The 15,722-nt window shown below is 40.0% G+C and overlaps 1 protein-coding gene across 2 annotated transcripts; it reads right to left on the bottom strand.

Moving 5' to 3' along the window:
• On the bottom strand, positions 1-14,251 carry DENND10 (DENN domain containing 10). 2 transcript variants are annotated; one of them, XM_026651152.1, is made up of 9 exons: positions 14,118-14,251; positions 11,233-11,429; positions 8,819-8,898; positions 7,511-7,659; positions 7,145-7,256; positions 6,679-6,779; positions 3,788-3,895; positions 2,193-2,287; positions 1-1,427 (listed from the first exon to the last, which is right to left on the bottom strand). In XM_026651152.1, the coding sequence occupies exons 1-9, from the start codon at positions 14,161-14,163 to the stop codon at positions 1,251-1,253; spliced, it is 1,065 nt and encodes a 354-aa protein (XP_026506937.1). In that variant the 5' UTR covers positions 14,164-14,251; the 3' UTR covers positions 1-1,250. The 2 variants fall into 2 exon arrangements, with proteins under 2 accessions (XP_026506937.1, XP_026506938.1); XM_026651153.1 differs by lacking the exon at positions 11,233-11,429 and having other exon boundaries at positions 14,118-14,201.
• Positions 14,252-15,722: the final 1,471 nt, after the last annotated feature.

Raw genomic sequence — 15,722 nt, 5'->3', positions numbered from 1 at the left:
TTTTAAGAATCCATGGAAAGAAATTTTCACTCTAACCCTGAAGTTATAGTTATAGAAATGCTCAAGACCTGATCCAAAGCATGTTGAACTCAATGGAAAGACTAACTTCAATGGACATAAGGCTCAGGCCCAAATTGTGTTTCTTTCTATATGATCTTTAAACTTATCTGGACCATTAAAAAACACCCCTTAAGTTATACAAATGGAAAAAAGTCAAAGAGCACTGATATTCAAAACACAGTCAATATGCCATTCGTTTAAAAAATGCTTCTGTGTCTAAACTAACTGCAAAGTTTCTGTCTCAAGTAAATATCTGAAGTAGGATTATACACCCCTGAAAATAGGGGATTGTAGCAGTAGTTCTCTCGGACTAACTGCAATAGGTAGCTATTTTATATATAGATACCTAATTCCTTATCCATATTCTAAAATACACTTCCTTACTTTACAATACATAAACAAAAATCTTTCTCAAATGAATATTGCTTGTATATAGTTAATTATGAGTTCTTACAGCTTCAAGATACCAAACATTCAATTTTTAATAGTATAAATATGGATTACTAAATTTTTGATCTTAAGTATAAAATCTCTATGTAAAACCACATGCTACACCCATCTGTGCAAAGGCCAGGAAAAAAAGTTCGATTTTTCATATAACAAAAGTGCTACTGCAGAACCTTTTGACTGGTTTCATGGACATTTCTGCAGAAACATTGGATGTTTGGCTCAAAAAGTAGGTTTCCTTACAAAGAATTTAAGTTCTTCCCAGAAGATTACAAAGCAAAGTTAGTTTCAGACTGCTTACTTAAAAACTGTTACTTTATGGCTATGCAACAAGACAAACAGGTATAGTTTTACTGCTCTAACCATTTTCCAGTTTTCAGTGTATCTGATTTCAATTTGTTTATACCAGTATGTCCAGTTCTATAATGTTATAGTACACCAAGAGTAAGGGGGAAGATTTCAAAGGCACAAACACAAGTCAGGTGCCCAACTCAGGTTGTGTTTTTGAGTATCTGCCCTTGTGTGTATAAAGTCAGAGTCAAGGAAAAGTAAAAAGACTAGAAATATTTCCTAATGTGCAGCCGCATGTTCCAGGTCATATGTCTATATTTTGCATTACATCATTAAAATGTAACATTTTCTTTGCTACCTTTAGTTTTTTATATAAGTAGCAGACAGTCATAGTTTTATGGCAAAGGGAATAGTTTCATATTGGTCCACAACAGTGAAGTATATCAACAAAGTCAGATCTTAAGCATTTGTTCAGCAGCTGCTAGATGATAAAGAAAGTTTTCTGTAGCTGGTGGATATCGCTTTTGTTTTAGGGCTTCAAAGTTAAGTGTCGGTTTCTCACCATCATCAGAAACTTCAGTAAATGATGCCAGATTAGTCAAAATTTCTTTTGTCTTCAGTGAAATATCCTTAAAATAAGAATAGACAAATAAGCAAGCATGAATAGAGTACTAGGAAAATTATTTAACATTATTAACACCTCTGTATAAGATACTAACACAAATAGTATGCAGGGGAAATAATTGGTCAGAACGCATCAATATGCTACTTTAAAAAAAAAGAAATTTGGAATATTCTTTCTTCAGATCTGATCATGTAAGATGCTGAACATTTAATTCAGGGGTAGCTGGGAGTTCTCAGCATTTCACAGGGTTTAACACCTTTATTTCAAAATTATTACCGCAATGCAATTGTGTAATAGCTAACAGACTCTATTGGTGTGGGAACGGGAAAAAACACAGCATTTTGAAGCCCAATCTTAAATCTGAAGAAGCATATTTCAGGGTTTAAAATGTTACCTATGAATTTTCCCAAGTTATAATATAAGTGAAGCAAATAACTGATTATAAAATCTTATACCATTGTAAAATCATTTTATTTTAATACGAGTGAAATATATTCAAAGGAATGTCTGGAATTTTTTCAACAACATGAAGTGCCAATACACTATGTTTTAGTTACTTTATTTATATACTATTATAACCAGGTCATGATAGCAGAACTATTTTAAGAATTTCAATGTATAGTGGTATTTATAAACTAGAGATTGCAACAGATCAACAAGAGTTTGGGGGAAGTAGGGCCTGACATTTCATTATGGTATTTCTTTCTTTCTTTCTTTCTTTAAATAAAATATTAATGAAAGGAGAAATTTAAACATAAAAGGGACTAACCTTAATTACTTGACTATCTGATTTATCTGGATCTTCTGCAGACTGAACAATGAGTTGACCAATTTCTTTGTGCAATTTTCCCATTGTCATTGCCTCTGGGGAGTAGAGAAAAATACATCATGCATTCATTCTGATCTAACCCAGTGCTTCTCAAAGCTAGTCCGCCGCTTCTTCAGGGAAAGCCCCCGGCGAGCCAGGCCGGTTTGTTTATCTGCCGCAGCCACAGGTTCGGCCGATCGCGGCTCCCAATGGCCGCGGTTCGCCGTCCCAGGCCAATGGGGGCTACGGGAAGCGGCGCAGGCCGAGGGATGTGCTGGCCGCCCTTCCCGCAGCCCCCATTGGCCTGGAGCGGCGAACCACGGCCAGTGGGAGCCACGATCGGCTGAACCTGCGGATGCGGCAGGTAAACAAACCGGCCCGGACCGCCAGGGGCTTTCCCTGAACAAGCGGCGGCCCGACTTTGAGAAGCACTGATCTAACCCATCTAGAACATAATATTTTGCACGTATAGCATCCTTCATCTAAAAACAGTAGTAGCCGGTCACTAGCATTTGTAAGAATGGCACCTCTCACCTTTACTCATAGGCTCTCTTTAATGGCGCTTCCTGAAAATATTTATGTAGGAGGAAGAATAATAGGACTGCCTACAAGAACTTTTCACAAAAATGTTCTTTGAACTTTATCGTATTTTCATGTATTCCCATCACATCTTCTTTATTGCTTTTGCTGGGATAAAATTAATATGCAGAGGTACAATTAGACAAAATACTGTAGATCCTACAATGGCGTTACAGATAAGTTTACTGCTAGTTTCCAGAAAGTATGCTGAAGTTTTTATATAAAGAACTATAAAGTAAAGATAAATCAAGGTTAACCAAGATCAGGCTTTTTTCTTTATACTTTAAAAATAAGATTTATTTTAAAGAATGAATATTTTAAAGAATTGTTATGAATTTTTAGTAGTGAAATGTGCAAATGCATTTAAGTGACAAACTACCATCTGGTAAATTGATGGCAAGCCAAATTATGAGTTCTTCTCATGACCTTTATCTGTCGTTTGACATCCATGGATGAATTAAGCATTTTTAATAAAACCAAATTAAGATTTCCTACTGCTCTAAAGGTTTTATCCTCCATGCATTGAGAGTTTTGCAGGCAGCATTTGCCCTTGATCATTGGTAGGAGATACAAAACCCACAGTTCAGTGAGTATGAAAATGGGAATAGTCATTTATAAGGGTTTAGTTCTGGGCTGGATTCATAACCCACCCATGGTTTAGAATGTAACTTTATGGAAATATAAAATGTTTCAGTCACATGTTTTAAATTAAGACTTGTGTATTATACACAAGACCACCCTTCTCCAATTCCATTACTTAGGCATTTATACATGATGACATTATGGCCCAGATTCACCAAAGATCTTCCAGGCTCCCAGCTGAGAAGGACTATGAAAGCTCTAAAATAATTGCTCTCTCATAACTAGCCTGGAAACAGGACCAATATTTTGTTGAATCTGGCTCTATGTTCAGAGTTACAAAGCAAATACCACCACCTCTCACCAAAACAAAACAAAAACAAATGCTGCCAACCAACCTTTCGCTTGCTGGGAAATGGTAATTTCACTGTCTGCCAAATTCACATACACATCATATAGATCCGGTCTATTGCTCACTTTGGAGTCTATAAATCCAGCAATGTAACCTAGGTGGTAGAGATTTAGGAAGACAAATTCTGATTAAAAACTGAAAACCAAAAGAGATGTAGTGTAAACTAAAATCCGTTTTAAAATTAAGGACTTGATCCAGCACCCATTGAAGTTAATTGACTTCTTTGGGCATTTGAATAAGCACCTAGTGTATTTTTTGACTTCCGGAGTTTAAAATTAAGAACAAAACACTATACGTAGTAAGGAAGATTATGTTTTCAGTTTCAAAGCTTTCTTGCTACTCAAAATATTTAAAAAAAAAAAAAAAAAACATGACTGCGTGTTCACTTTCCAAAGGTGAAATACACTAAGGTCTATAGCAGCGGTCACTATCCTGCAGACTCTCCCAGGCAATCGCAATCTCCGGCCGCTGTGGTGTAGCGGGGCTGCCGCTAAGGCAGGCTTCCTGCCTGCTACAGCCCCATGCTGCTCCCAGAAGCAGCCAGCACGCCACCACAGCCGGGGGAAGGGAGCAGGGGTCTCCACGCGCTGCTTGTGCCTGCAAACACTGCCCCCGTATCTCCCAATGGCCGGGAATGGGGAGCTGTGGCCAATGGGAGCTGCGGGGGCAGCGCCTGCAGAGAGGGGCAGCAGGCAGAGTCATGTTCCCCTCCCAAGGGGCCGCAGGGATGTGTTGGCCCCTTCCGGGAGCGGCGTGGCCACGTGGTGCACTACTGGCTGGCAGGGTGGGGGGGGATTGGCCTGGCTTGTGATGGGGAGGAGGTGCCGATGTGCCTGAGTGGGGCCGGGGCAGGCAGGGAGTCTACCTTAGCCCCGCTGTGCCGCCAACTGGGAGCCACCTGAGGTAAGTGCACCCCAACCCCCAGCCCTGAGCCCCCTCCAGCACTCCATACCCCGTCCTTCACTCCAAGCCCCTGCCCCAGGCTCAGCCCAGAGCCCCCTCCCACACTCTGAACCCCTCAGCCCCAGCCCAGAGCCCGCATCCCCTCCTGAACTCCAACCCCCTGCCCCAGCCCGGTGAGAGTGAGTGACGGCAGGGGAGGGGGGAAGAGATGGAGTGAGCGGGGAGGGGCTTCGGGGAAGATCCTGGGTTGAACTTAAATTCGGAAAGTGATTTTGTGCCTTAAAAGGTTGGAGATCACTGGTCTATACACTAAGAGATTCCATTAAAGTGCTCTTAGCGGCTATTTGGGTCAGGAATATGATGGTAGTGACAGCAGAACGTTTTCTGATTTACAACATGCCAGCTAGGTTCATCTCAGTATGCCTTCCCTTATAGCAGCTGTTTTCTGCTGAAGTGTGGTTTGGTGATTTTGATGAGCTGAGGTATACACTAGTGGTAAAATAGTCAAACATTAAAAATACTTGTTAACTATAAAAGTGGTTATCCGAAAGAGACAAGAGTGAGGAAATTCAGGATTAAGAATACTGCTAAATCCTTCGTTCACTCTGTTGTGTCCAGTTTGGGCGGCGGGGGGGGGGGGGGGGAGTAGAAGCTTACTGTCTTTTGATGTATTATATAACATTTACACTCAATAGAAATCACAAATCAGACTCTTACAGCATGGGGAGGCCATTTGTGACTACAATAAACAGCCACCAACTGACCCAGTGGAGCACATTCAGAATAGAATTCCAACCTTTAAAGTGAATTACTTCTTGTTAATTTAAGTGAAATACCCACTATTACTTCGAGTTATTTTTTAACTGCAAAAAAGTAAGAAAAATAATAATCATTAACCACATACATGCTTTGAAGGTAATCTTATTTGGGTTGAAGGAATGTTATATCAACCCCTCTGTAACACTGCATTAACTCCTTCATTCCATCTGATCCAAAACAACATCAAAAGGAGACAAGCTTACTTCCCTACCTCCTTAGGAACTTAATAAGTTTACAAATCCCTGCCATGTAAATATCAGAAATAAAATAATCATTACAACAATTAGTTTTGGTTTAAAGAGACATTATACAGGAATCTGGTCTATTTAGCAGGATGTTACCATATTACAGAGTGAGCATCATTACAACACCTATGTCATTCCTAGTGATTTTATTAAATTGAGTGAAATCTCTATGTAGAGATATGTTAAATATGTGTATCAAATGCTACTATTCAAAAAAACTGAACAGGTATGCTGAGTTTTTTGAAGAATTTAATTTGAGTACTAAACAGAAGGTAACTAACTATCTACATATCTATCCGTCCTGTCTATTTTGCTGGATACATAATTGGTGTATTAAATTTTTCTGTAACCACAACCTCCCATATTTTTTCAACCATTCCCCAATGGTTGGGCTATTTTTCTTTTCCCAATAGTAGGCTACAAATGGCTGAGCAGCTTCTAGCAGATGAGAGATTAATTCTTCATTTCCTTTTGTGTGACCATTTCCACTAGGAGGCCCCAGAAAGATTACCAAAAGATTATTTGGTAATAACGATCCCTCAATTTGTGATATTTGGTTCCGGATTACATTCCAATACTCTCTAATGACAGGCTCTATCTTCTTAGTAACTAAAGGAAATCATTTACAGTAGCTTAGAGGGGGAGGGAGGAAGTACAATCCATCTGGACGGTACCACCAATAAAACTATTTATCTGATCTTTAATTTAATGTAAAACACATGCTTTTTTTTTTTAAAGAAAAAATGTACAGTCTAACTTCTATGACAGATTTAAAGAATTAAAAATCCTCAAAATGAATTTATGATGGAAATAGCAAGAGATTTTTCATGACATTATTGCTAAAGGATGTTGCTCCAATGTAGATGAAATTAACATTATGAACAAAGTTTGACTGATAATTTATTACTACCTGTGCAGGTCTTTAATGCTTCCAGTTCATCATCATTTAGATGAACATACGAATGAAGAATTGACCAGTCCTGTCGATGCCACACTAAAGCAGGTAGAGTCCTAAGGAAATGAAGTTAGCATTTGAAACTAAGTATATTTTTTTCTTGTACTAATCGGTGACTTAGCACTTCATACTGTAAAGCTTTAGAGAGAAATATAAATTTTGTGACATTAAGAATCTCTTGTATATGAGAGCATGCATACAGACATACACAGATAATTGAGGGTCCTTATATTATTGGTATTCATTCTATTTTTAAGGCCCCAGTTCAGGAAAGCACTTAAACACACACTTTGGTTTCACTGAAAACAATGGGATCTCAGAACATGTTTAACTTGAAGCATTTACTTTAGTGCTTTCCTGAATATAGATACTTTCCAGAATCAGGGCCTAATGCATTTTTATTTACAGGTATGTGCTGTACCTAGTAAACTCCTGGATGACTTCTATTCTTGGGTGATGTACAACAATTCTTTTCTTTAACATCAGTGCAGTGAATAGGATAACTGTTTCCATACCAAACTGAGATACTATATCTACGAGACAGGAAAGAAAGACATTATGGTATCACAAGAGTATCTTCTGGCAATATTTCTTTAAAAATTATTGACAAGTCACCAGACATCACTATACTCAGAATATATATATAAACAGTTCATATTAGTTACTTATCTGAACAGAATTTGGAACTTGATATATAAATCTATTTTATATGGCTGCAGAATGGCATTGTGGATTTCATATTTAAATAAGATACAAGTAATCAGTTGACTATAGATTTATTTTTAACCTTTGATTGAACCTGCAAGGTAAGCCTTTCGGGCATCAAAATCTTTGCTGAGGAAAGATCCATTTTCTTCACTCTGGCAGATCCCCTTTGTAAGAACTGCAATGTAACTCTCCATCATTTTAACTGGACTCCCATGCTTCAGGTAGATTCTGCATTAAAAAAGTGAAAATATTTAGTTTTTGTCTATGATGGTGTGAACAGTATAGATAGGCATACGAAAAGGTCATGGTATCACCAAAACACTGATTTGGAAGAATTCTGATTTTAAGACACATGATTGCGTCAGGATGAGCACAAAAACTTGTCTGTTTTTTGGATCTATGGTCAACTCATGTTCTTATTAGGATTTCCTGTTTCACAAATGAATGGGAGCTATAGTTTCAGTATAAAACAAGTAAAAAAACAAACAAAAAAAAATTTGTGGATTTATAAAAGATTTGTTTTGTGAAGGGCAAAACTCCTCATATTCTTCATCTGATTTTTAAATACCGATCATATGATCAGTTACCTCATGATTATCAAAAAAGGTACAGCTAACAGGAGACATGCTGTACGTGAGACAAATGCAAAGACTCTCAGTCTGTCCCTTGTACATAGAAAAAAGAAACTCTCCCCCCTCTTAATATCCATTTGTTAATCATCTCTCTTCCTCTGAGCTTTAACTACCGGTAAGTTTCCCCTGGGAAAGGAGAAAGGAATTCAGATGTGGGAACACCGTACCTAAAGCTTCAAAACAGATTAACACTATTTTTGAAATATAGATGTTTCTAAGCTGCCATCTTCCATTTTAGTTTCCCTACAAAGCTACTGTCACATTTATTTTTAAATTCAACTATAATTTTCAGATCATTTAGAAAGACACTCAGTTTATAAGTCAACCTTAATAACCTCCACCTTATAAGATACATACACAAACACACAGAGAGAGAGAGAGAGAGAGAAAACAAGTCACAACCAACCTAAATAGTTTATGCAACAGTGAAACACAAAGATCACAGAGGCTCTTTCAGTATTTATTACATTTTGAAAACATGTTCTTGGGGGAAAAAAGCTGTGAAAAATAAAGAATTTTATTTTTATGGTAACATATGTTGAACATTTGACTATGTTCTTAATTTTATCACATGGACACAAAATAGCCAGTTGTACTTAATCACAGACCTAGAATGTATATAGTTGCAATAACGAATCATAATACAGAATCCCAGCAAACATTCATATTGTTAGACAACGTGTATCGTTCAGCCTCCCAGTTTGGCAAGACCTAAGTATTTAAACATTTGCACTAAATACAGCTTTTATACAGACCTACACAATATCCTAGTGAAGGCAGCATATTTCTCCGGGTTAAAATCTTTGGCAGTCAGAACAATAGAAAAGTGAGTCACCTGTCCAAAACACACAAAAAAACATTCAGGTTGTTTTATATACTTCCATTTTAATTCAGGTAATGCTTACATTACTGAATTTAATGCAACACTCATACAAGACATTATAGTACCAGGAGAGTGCGAGACAGCTGCAAATCTCATTTATATGCAGGAAAAAAGACATAGCTAATGGCTTCTGACTTGACCCACTTTCACTGAGTCAGAGTTATCAATATTTGGTGGATTAAACAACAACAAAAAAACCCACCCCTAAACATGAGACAGTTACCTGCCCCCACCTTATTAACCTCCTACTGCAGATACGATAGATTACAATGGCGTGAGGAGAAGGACAGAACCATGGTGGGGGGTTCTAAGGTGGAGGTGGAGAGGGTGGGAGAAGGACAGGAAGAATCACCACATAGGAATGCTTTTTACTTAATATGGAATGCCACAATGCTACTAGTCTTACAACAACTTATTAAGGGACCTTAATGTCAGAGTACAGAAGAAATGAAAGTGCATCTGCAATATTTCAATTATCAGTAATAAAGATGAATACATATACAATTCAATCCTTCAGAAAAGCACAATAAATCATGTACCAAAATAGAGACTTCGAATGCTAAGGTACATTTTAAAATAGACATATATTTTAGCAGAAATGTAGAGAATGCAACAATGAAAAACCTATTTTAGCCATAAATAATGAGTGAGATATAACAATGCTGTTCAAAGACTAATTTTACAGCCTGGGTCCCAAGCATTACGTCTGCATTTTTGTAATATCTAACAAACTGTCCAAAACCTTTTCCATTGGACATAGTAGAGATAGCATAAGATGGTCAGAAAATTGGGTGTAAGTGGCATTCTGTAAGTGTGCAAAATTAATCTCTTACACTCTGAGGGGAAAAGAAGGGGGTGGGAGGGATGTAACAGAAAAGATGGTATTTACAGCCAAAAAAATAGACAAGTCAAGGGAAGTTCTACAAAGTCTATCCTGCAGTGATGAAAACTGCTTAAAAACAAACAGAATGTAAGATAAAGCAAGGATATGCACGCTGTTCCTTCCTGCCTATATCTTTTACTAATATCAGCCTATTATCCTTTCAGCCTATTCCTTTCCAAAGCTTCCTATGTAACTTCTTTCCTCTACATTGCCTGGAATAGCCTCCCTGTTCTCATACACCAAACAACTACTCTCTTCTGATCCAAATAATCAGTCCAAATCTGCCAGGTCTATCATCTTTAATCTTCCATTCTAACAAAATTTATGCCATCATAAATTCTATTAAAACACCCCCAAAATTAAAATCCATGATGCACCCAACTTTCTCCTTTTCATCATTACATGGAAATTCCCCCTCTCATCTTTTATCCTCCTCCATTTCTTTACTACTTTTCTCCCCGCAATGACCCATGTCCGTTATTCTTTTGTTATTTCTTGGGTCTAACTTCAAATTGTAAGCGCAGGGAAGCTATTACTAAACATATCTAGGATTAACGTGAATAATAATAATAATAAAGTTCTCCTTGTCATTACTTTAACTTTTAACCATGCCACAGAAGATATCCTTAATGCTTTAGGAGCCAAATTTACCCCGAAGTAGAAACTGATGCAATCCCATTGATTTCAAAGGGAGTTGCATCTGCTTACTCAAGGGCTGCATATATACCCCTTTCTTTTTACCCAGCCACACCCCCTTTTTTGCTGCTGATAGAGAGGCCAAAGAGGGAGTGTATATTACACTTGTTTTGCATATGCAAACTGGTATAAAGTACATTAATCTTCTACTCACAAAATTTTTGCCCAATGACTTCAGTAGGAAAGGACTACCAAGAATCAAGCCCTATTGTGCTAGGAACTCTACAGACTTCTTTCAACCTCTATTGCCAAGATTTAGCGTCATACTACACGTGATTTTTAGGCAAAAATCTTCATTGTTTTCCGTGAGAATTCATGCTTAAAAGCTTGTGCCAGAAAGAGGCCCTTAGCTTTTCCTCCTCTCAAATATTTTTAATTTTTTTGAAAAACAGTGAGCTTTGTACTTATTTTCCAGAAGCAAGTGGTTACAGTGTATTTCAAGCCCAAAAATAATCTGCAAAAAATAATTTTAAAAAGTTCCCAACTATGGAAGACCATAAAACATACTCAGGGAATTTCAAAACTGCAAAATATGGATCCAGTCCTGTAAACACTTACTCTTGAGCATGTGCTTGTTCCTGAGAACAACCCCATTCTTTCCATTAGAACTATTACCACTAGTAAGTACCCCAGCTAGTAGTAAAGCATTTGCAGAACTAGGCCCCAAAACACTGCTTTAGACCGCTTTATTGGTGATTCAGTCCCACCTTTTCCAAGACTGAAGAATCTTGAACTTCCACTGTTGTGATATAGAACCATGATCTTCTATACTGGCCAAATACAAAGGTGTGAAGCAGTTTATTTTCATCTGTAAGGCAGCATTTTCTCAGCAATAGATCCCTCATTTCAGCTGTTGTGGAGGGATAACACCATACCCACAGAGCATCTCCATTGGTGTCTTTTTCTATGGTGGAAAGATGTTCACTGTGAGAATGCCAAACAGCAGCAAGGAAGTAAATTGATTGGTTAATCAGATCTGTTTACTGGAATCAGCTTAACATCCATCCCATTTTACACTAACTATATCAGTACCCACTCATGCCTTGACTGTTAAAATTGTCTGTTCGCGGTTCTGTTATTAACTTTTATTTTCAGGTATTTATAACATTTTGTTGTAAAAGTCTGCTCTTGGCATGCAAAGTCCCAGCCAGGTGAGGCTTTTGAGTATGTGGAAAAATAAGAATTGTAGTTTTCAAAGGTGCTGTCTCCAGTTATGCAAACGCTTGCGCACTTACTTAACTTTAAGCATATAAGTAGTCCCATTGACACCAATGGAATTATTTTGGTGCTCAGAAATAAGCATGCACTTAAGTATTTATAGAACCCTTAATTGCATCATTTAAAATCTCCATCATTCAAACTGTCACAATGCTTTGAAGTGGTAAAGCATCATTATTAACTGTTTATTGTTAAACTAACAGACTTATTTGGACTATGAAATTATCAATTAGTTCTAAATGGATAAACTCTCTCAATTAACAATGCTTTCACTTTGTATTTCAATAAGTAATAACTAAAATAATGGCATCTTATATTTATATGGTATCTATATGCTATAGAAGGGGTACATTATCTGTCTGAGCATTTATAGGCTTCGTTCCCAAATGCTGTACCAATCACATGCCAAATGTTGCCTTCAGATACCCACACATATTTCCAATGGTTTGTATCAGAGGGCAGGTTCTGGCTCTTTTGCATGCAGGAATCTTTAATCAATACATGCTTTAAAATAAACTGGCATAATTAACAAAAACAAGCAACACTTGGACACTTATATGATGCTGTCCATCTCCAAACGTATTTTATACCGAGAGGCAGAGATATGTTGTTAGCCGCATTTTTATGGATGGGCAGAGGGCCACCTGTTGCTGGGCGGTTCTGGGGTTCACACCTCCATTATAGAATCACAGAAATATATGGCAGGAAAGGACCTCAATAAGTATCAAGTCCTGCCCCCTGCGCTGTGGCAGGACCAAGTAAACCTAGACTATATCTGACAGATGTTTGTCCAACTTATTTTTAAAAGTTTCCAATTATGGGGACTCCACAATCTCCCTTGGAAGCCTATTCCAGAGCTTAATTACTCTTATAATTAGAAAGGTTTTCTTAAATTGATCACTGTGCTCTTTATAACAGCCCTAACATATTGGAAGACTGTTATCAGGTTGTGTCTCAGTCTTCTTTTCTCAAGACTAGTTTCTCATGTCTAGTTTTTTGAACCTTTCCTCATAATTCAGATTTTCTAAACCTTTCATCATTTGTGTTTAGGGTGACCAGACGCCCCAATAAAATCCCGATAAAAGTTGTTTGTCCCGCGTCCCAACGGATGTATGGGGTCGGGATGCCATTTGTCCCGATATTCTGGTTCGGGTTTTTTGTTTGGTTGGTTGGGCGGTGCTCCGGACCTGCCCCCCCCCCCCATGTGTCCCAATATTTTGTTCATGTAATCTGGTCTATCAACCTATTTGTGTTGCTCTCTTCTGAACTCTTTCCAATTTGTCCCCATCCTTCCTAAATTGTATTGCCCAGAATTGGATGCAGTACTCCAGGTGTGGCTTCACCAGTGTCACGTAGAGCAGGACATTTACCTCCTGTGTCTAATATACAACACTCCTGTTAATACACCCCTGAATCATATTAGTCTTTTTTGCAGTTGTGTCACACTGATGACTCATTTCAGTTTGTGTTCCACTATAACCTCCAGAGTCTTTTCAGCAGTATTACCACTAGTTATTCCCCATTTTGCTGCTGTGCATTTGATTTTTCCTTCCTAAGTTAACTACTTTGCAGTTGTCTTTACTGAATTTCATCTTGTTGAATTCAGACCAATCCTCTGATTTTTCAAAGTCATTTTGAATTTAAAACCTGTCCTCCAAAGTGCTTGCAACCCCTCCCAGCTTGTTGACATCTGCAACTTTTATAAGCATGCTCTCCACTCCATTATCCAAGTCATTAATGAAAACATTGAATAGTACTGGACCCAGGACCGACCCCAGCGGGGCCCCACTAAATACACTCCACCAATTTAACAGCAAACCACTGATAATTATTCTTCGCGTATGGTCTTTCAACCAATTGAGCACCCACCTTATAGTAATTTCATCTGGACCACATTTCCCTAATATACTTAGGAAAACTTCAAGCAGAACTGTGTCAAAAGCCAGGCTAAAGGTATGTAAGGTGGACAAAAGAGGAAAAGTTCCCCCGGTAGGTTACTGCCCGGCCCAGGCCCCACATGTGAAGGAGAAAGGTTGCGGTGGTGCCTCAAAGAGTGAGAACTGTTAGATGGGTGCTGCCCCCCTACCCAGGAGCGCTGAGAGCCATTGAACCCAACTGTAAACCTTGTATATGATGGAAACCACTTCAAGCCAGGGGGTGCAGCAGCACCCCTAGTTCCAGCACCTCTGCCCCCACACCACCACAAGAGCCCCACCCTCCGTTGAAGGGGCAGAGGGTCCTGTCAAGGAGCTGGAGTCTGGGGCTGGGCAGGGGGCTCTGCCCTTTAGCCAGAGCGCGGGTCTGCCCCTCCCCAGCACAGAGAGCTACCCTGGGGTAGATCCACCAGGGGCAAAGGGCCCAGGGGTGTCCTTACCAATCAGCCCCACGCCTAGCAGCAGCTGAATCTCCGGCTCTGCCATCTTCCTGCTGCCCCCGGAGCGCACCAGGCCCGGCCCAGCCCTCTCCCTCTCTTCCTGGGTCCCCCGCAGCGGCTGCCGCCTGAGCGCCCAGGCCCTGCCCCGCCTCAGACCGGCTCCGCCCGCTGTCCTGGCCCCGCCTTCGGCCCTAGGCCCGGCCCCGCTGCTTCCCCGCCTCCCAGGCCCTACGCAGGACGCAGACTCGGCCTCGGTCGTTGGCGCCCCCGAGCAGAAGCCTGGAGGATCAATGGGTCGGGGCGCAGCGGCTGCCCGGGCAAGGGCTGGGCTTTTCCCCTGCTCGCTTGAAACCGTGTACGCTGACCGGGGCCCCTCCAGCAAGCCGGGGCTGGCCTGGCCTCGCCTCCCGGGGCCCCGCCACCTGGCCTTCCCGCGCCCCCCGGGACCCCTCCGGCGGGTCTGGCTTCTCCACAACCCGGGGGTCCGACCTCTCCTCCAACCCGCCCCCGGGGCCTCTACGGGGGGTCTGGCTTCTCCCCCAACCCGCCCTCCGGGGCCACTCTGAGTGGCCTGGTCTCCCCACCTCTCGGTCGCTTCCCTGGGACTCTTCCGTTCGGCCTCCCCACGTGCCCCTAGTGCTACATCCCGGGCCCCCTCTGGGTGACCTCCCCACCCCCTGAATGCTTTGGGTGGCTCCCCCCACCCTCTCTGCCTCCACCTCTGGGTCTCTCCTCTGTGTGATTTCCCCACTGTGGCTCAGTAAATAATTTTTCGGTTTGGGGGCGGAACTGAACAATCTGAATAAATAAATAAAATGTGTTAGTTTCTAAGTGAAACTGATTTTTTTTTTCAGTTGCCAAAACGCAGAACTGAAAACATTTCATTCAGGTTGAATGAAACTTTTCTAATGTCCTTCTGAAACAATATTTCAGGCTTGAAGGGAAATGTTGAAACAAAATGTTGATCTGAAATGATATTGCAAAAAGAAATGGTTCATTTAAAAAGAATGTCAAAATGGTTTATTTCAAACATGTCAAAATGAACCGGTTTTACTTTTCTTAAAAAAAAAAAAATTCCTAATGTTGTTCAAAACTGCATTTTTAAACTAATTTACTGTATAATCGAAAAGTTTTGTCCCTCTCTATTCCGCACCCTCGGGCTGCACCAATGTGCACACTTGAACTCCATCCATGTTTACTGGTGAATTGTCAATGTATTTTGATGTTTACTTAGGGTCCGTTGCTTTGATAAATTACACTTCTGGTGTGTGTGTGGGAGAGGGGGGAGCATTTCCCATTCTTAAATGTGTATCACTGATGATAATTATGTACGGGGATCTCTATTGTTGTTGATATGTATTATTCCTATATGCCTACCTGAAGAGTGTCAGTGTCTCCCCTTAAATATGTACCTGTTTGCAGGATCAAGCCATAGTCTGAAGGTGTCTCTTTCTGCTTATTTAGCTTTTTATCTATCCCTTAAAGCCTTCTCCTTTGCAACCATGTGAAACAGCTTTCTCCATATCACTACCTTTCCAATCTATTTTCAAATAGGAGATGAAAACTATCTTTTTTACTTTTGTTCATCACTCTGAATTTTTCTCT

This window comes from Terrapene carolina, unplaced genomic scaffold (genome assembly GCF_002925995.2).
Source record: "Terrapene carolina triunguis isolate 2854851 unplaced genomic scaffold, T_m_triunguis-2.0 Scaffold95, whole genome shotgun sequence".
Classification (NCBI taxonomy): domain Eukaryota; kingdom Metazoa; phylum Chordata; order Testudines; family Emydidae; genus Terrapene; species Terrapene triunguis.
This window is presented reverse-complemented; position numbering and strand designations above follow the sequence as displayed.

What these genes read in the sequence shown, in the direction of transcription:
- DENND10 (XM_026651152.1), bottom strand. Translation starts at nt 14,163, where the DNA reads ATGGCAGAGCCGGAGATTCAGCTGCTGCTAGGCGTGGGGCTGATTG. An exon ending in GTCATCCAGGAGTTTACTAG is followed by an intron (nt 6,780 to 7,144) that starts GTACAGCACATA and finishes TCATTTCCTTAG; the next exon opens with GACTCTACCTGCTTTAGTGT. An exon ending in AGCATTAAAGACCTGCACAG is followed by an intron (nt 3,896 to 6,678) that starts GTAGTAATAAAT and finishes TCTACCACCTAG; the next exon opens with GTTACATTGCTGGATTTATA.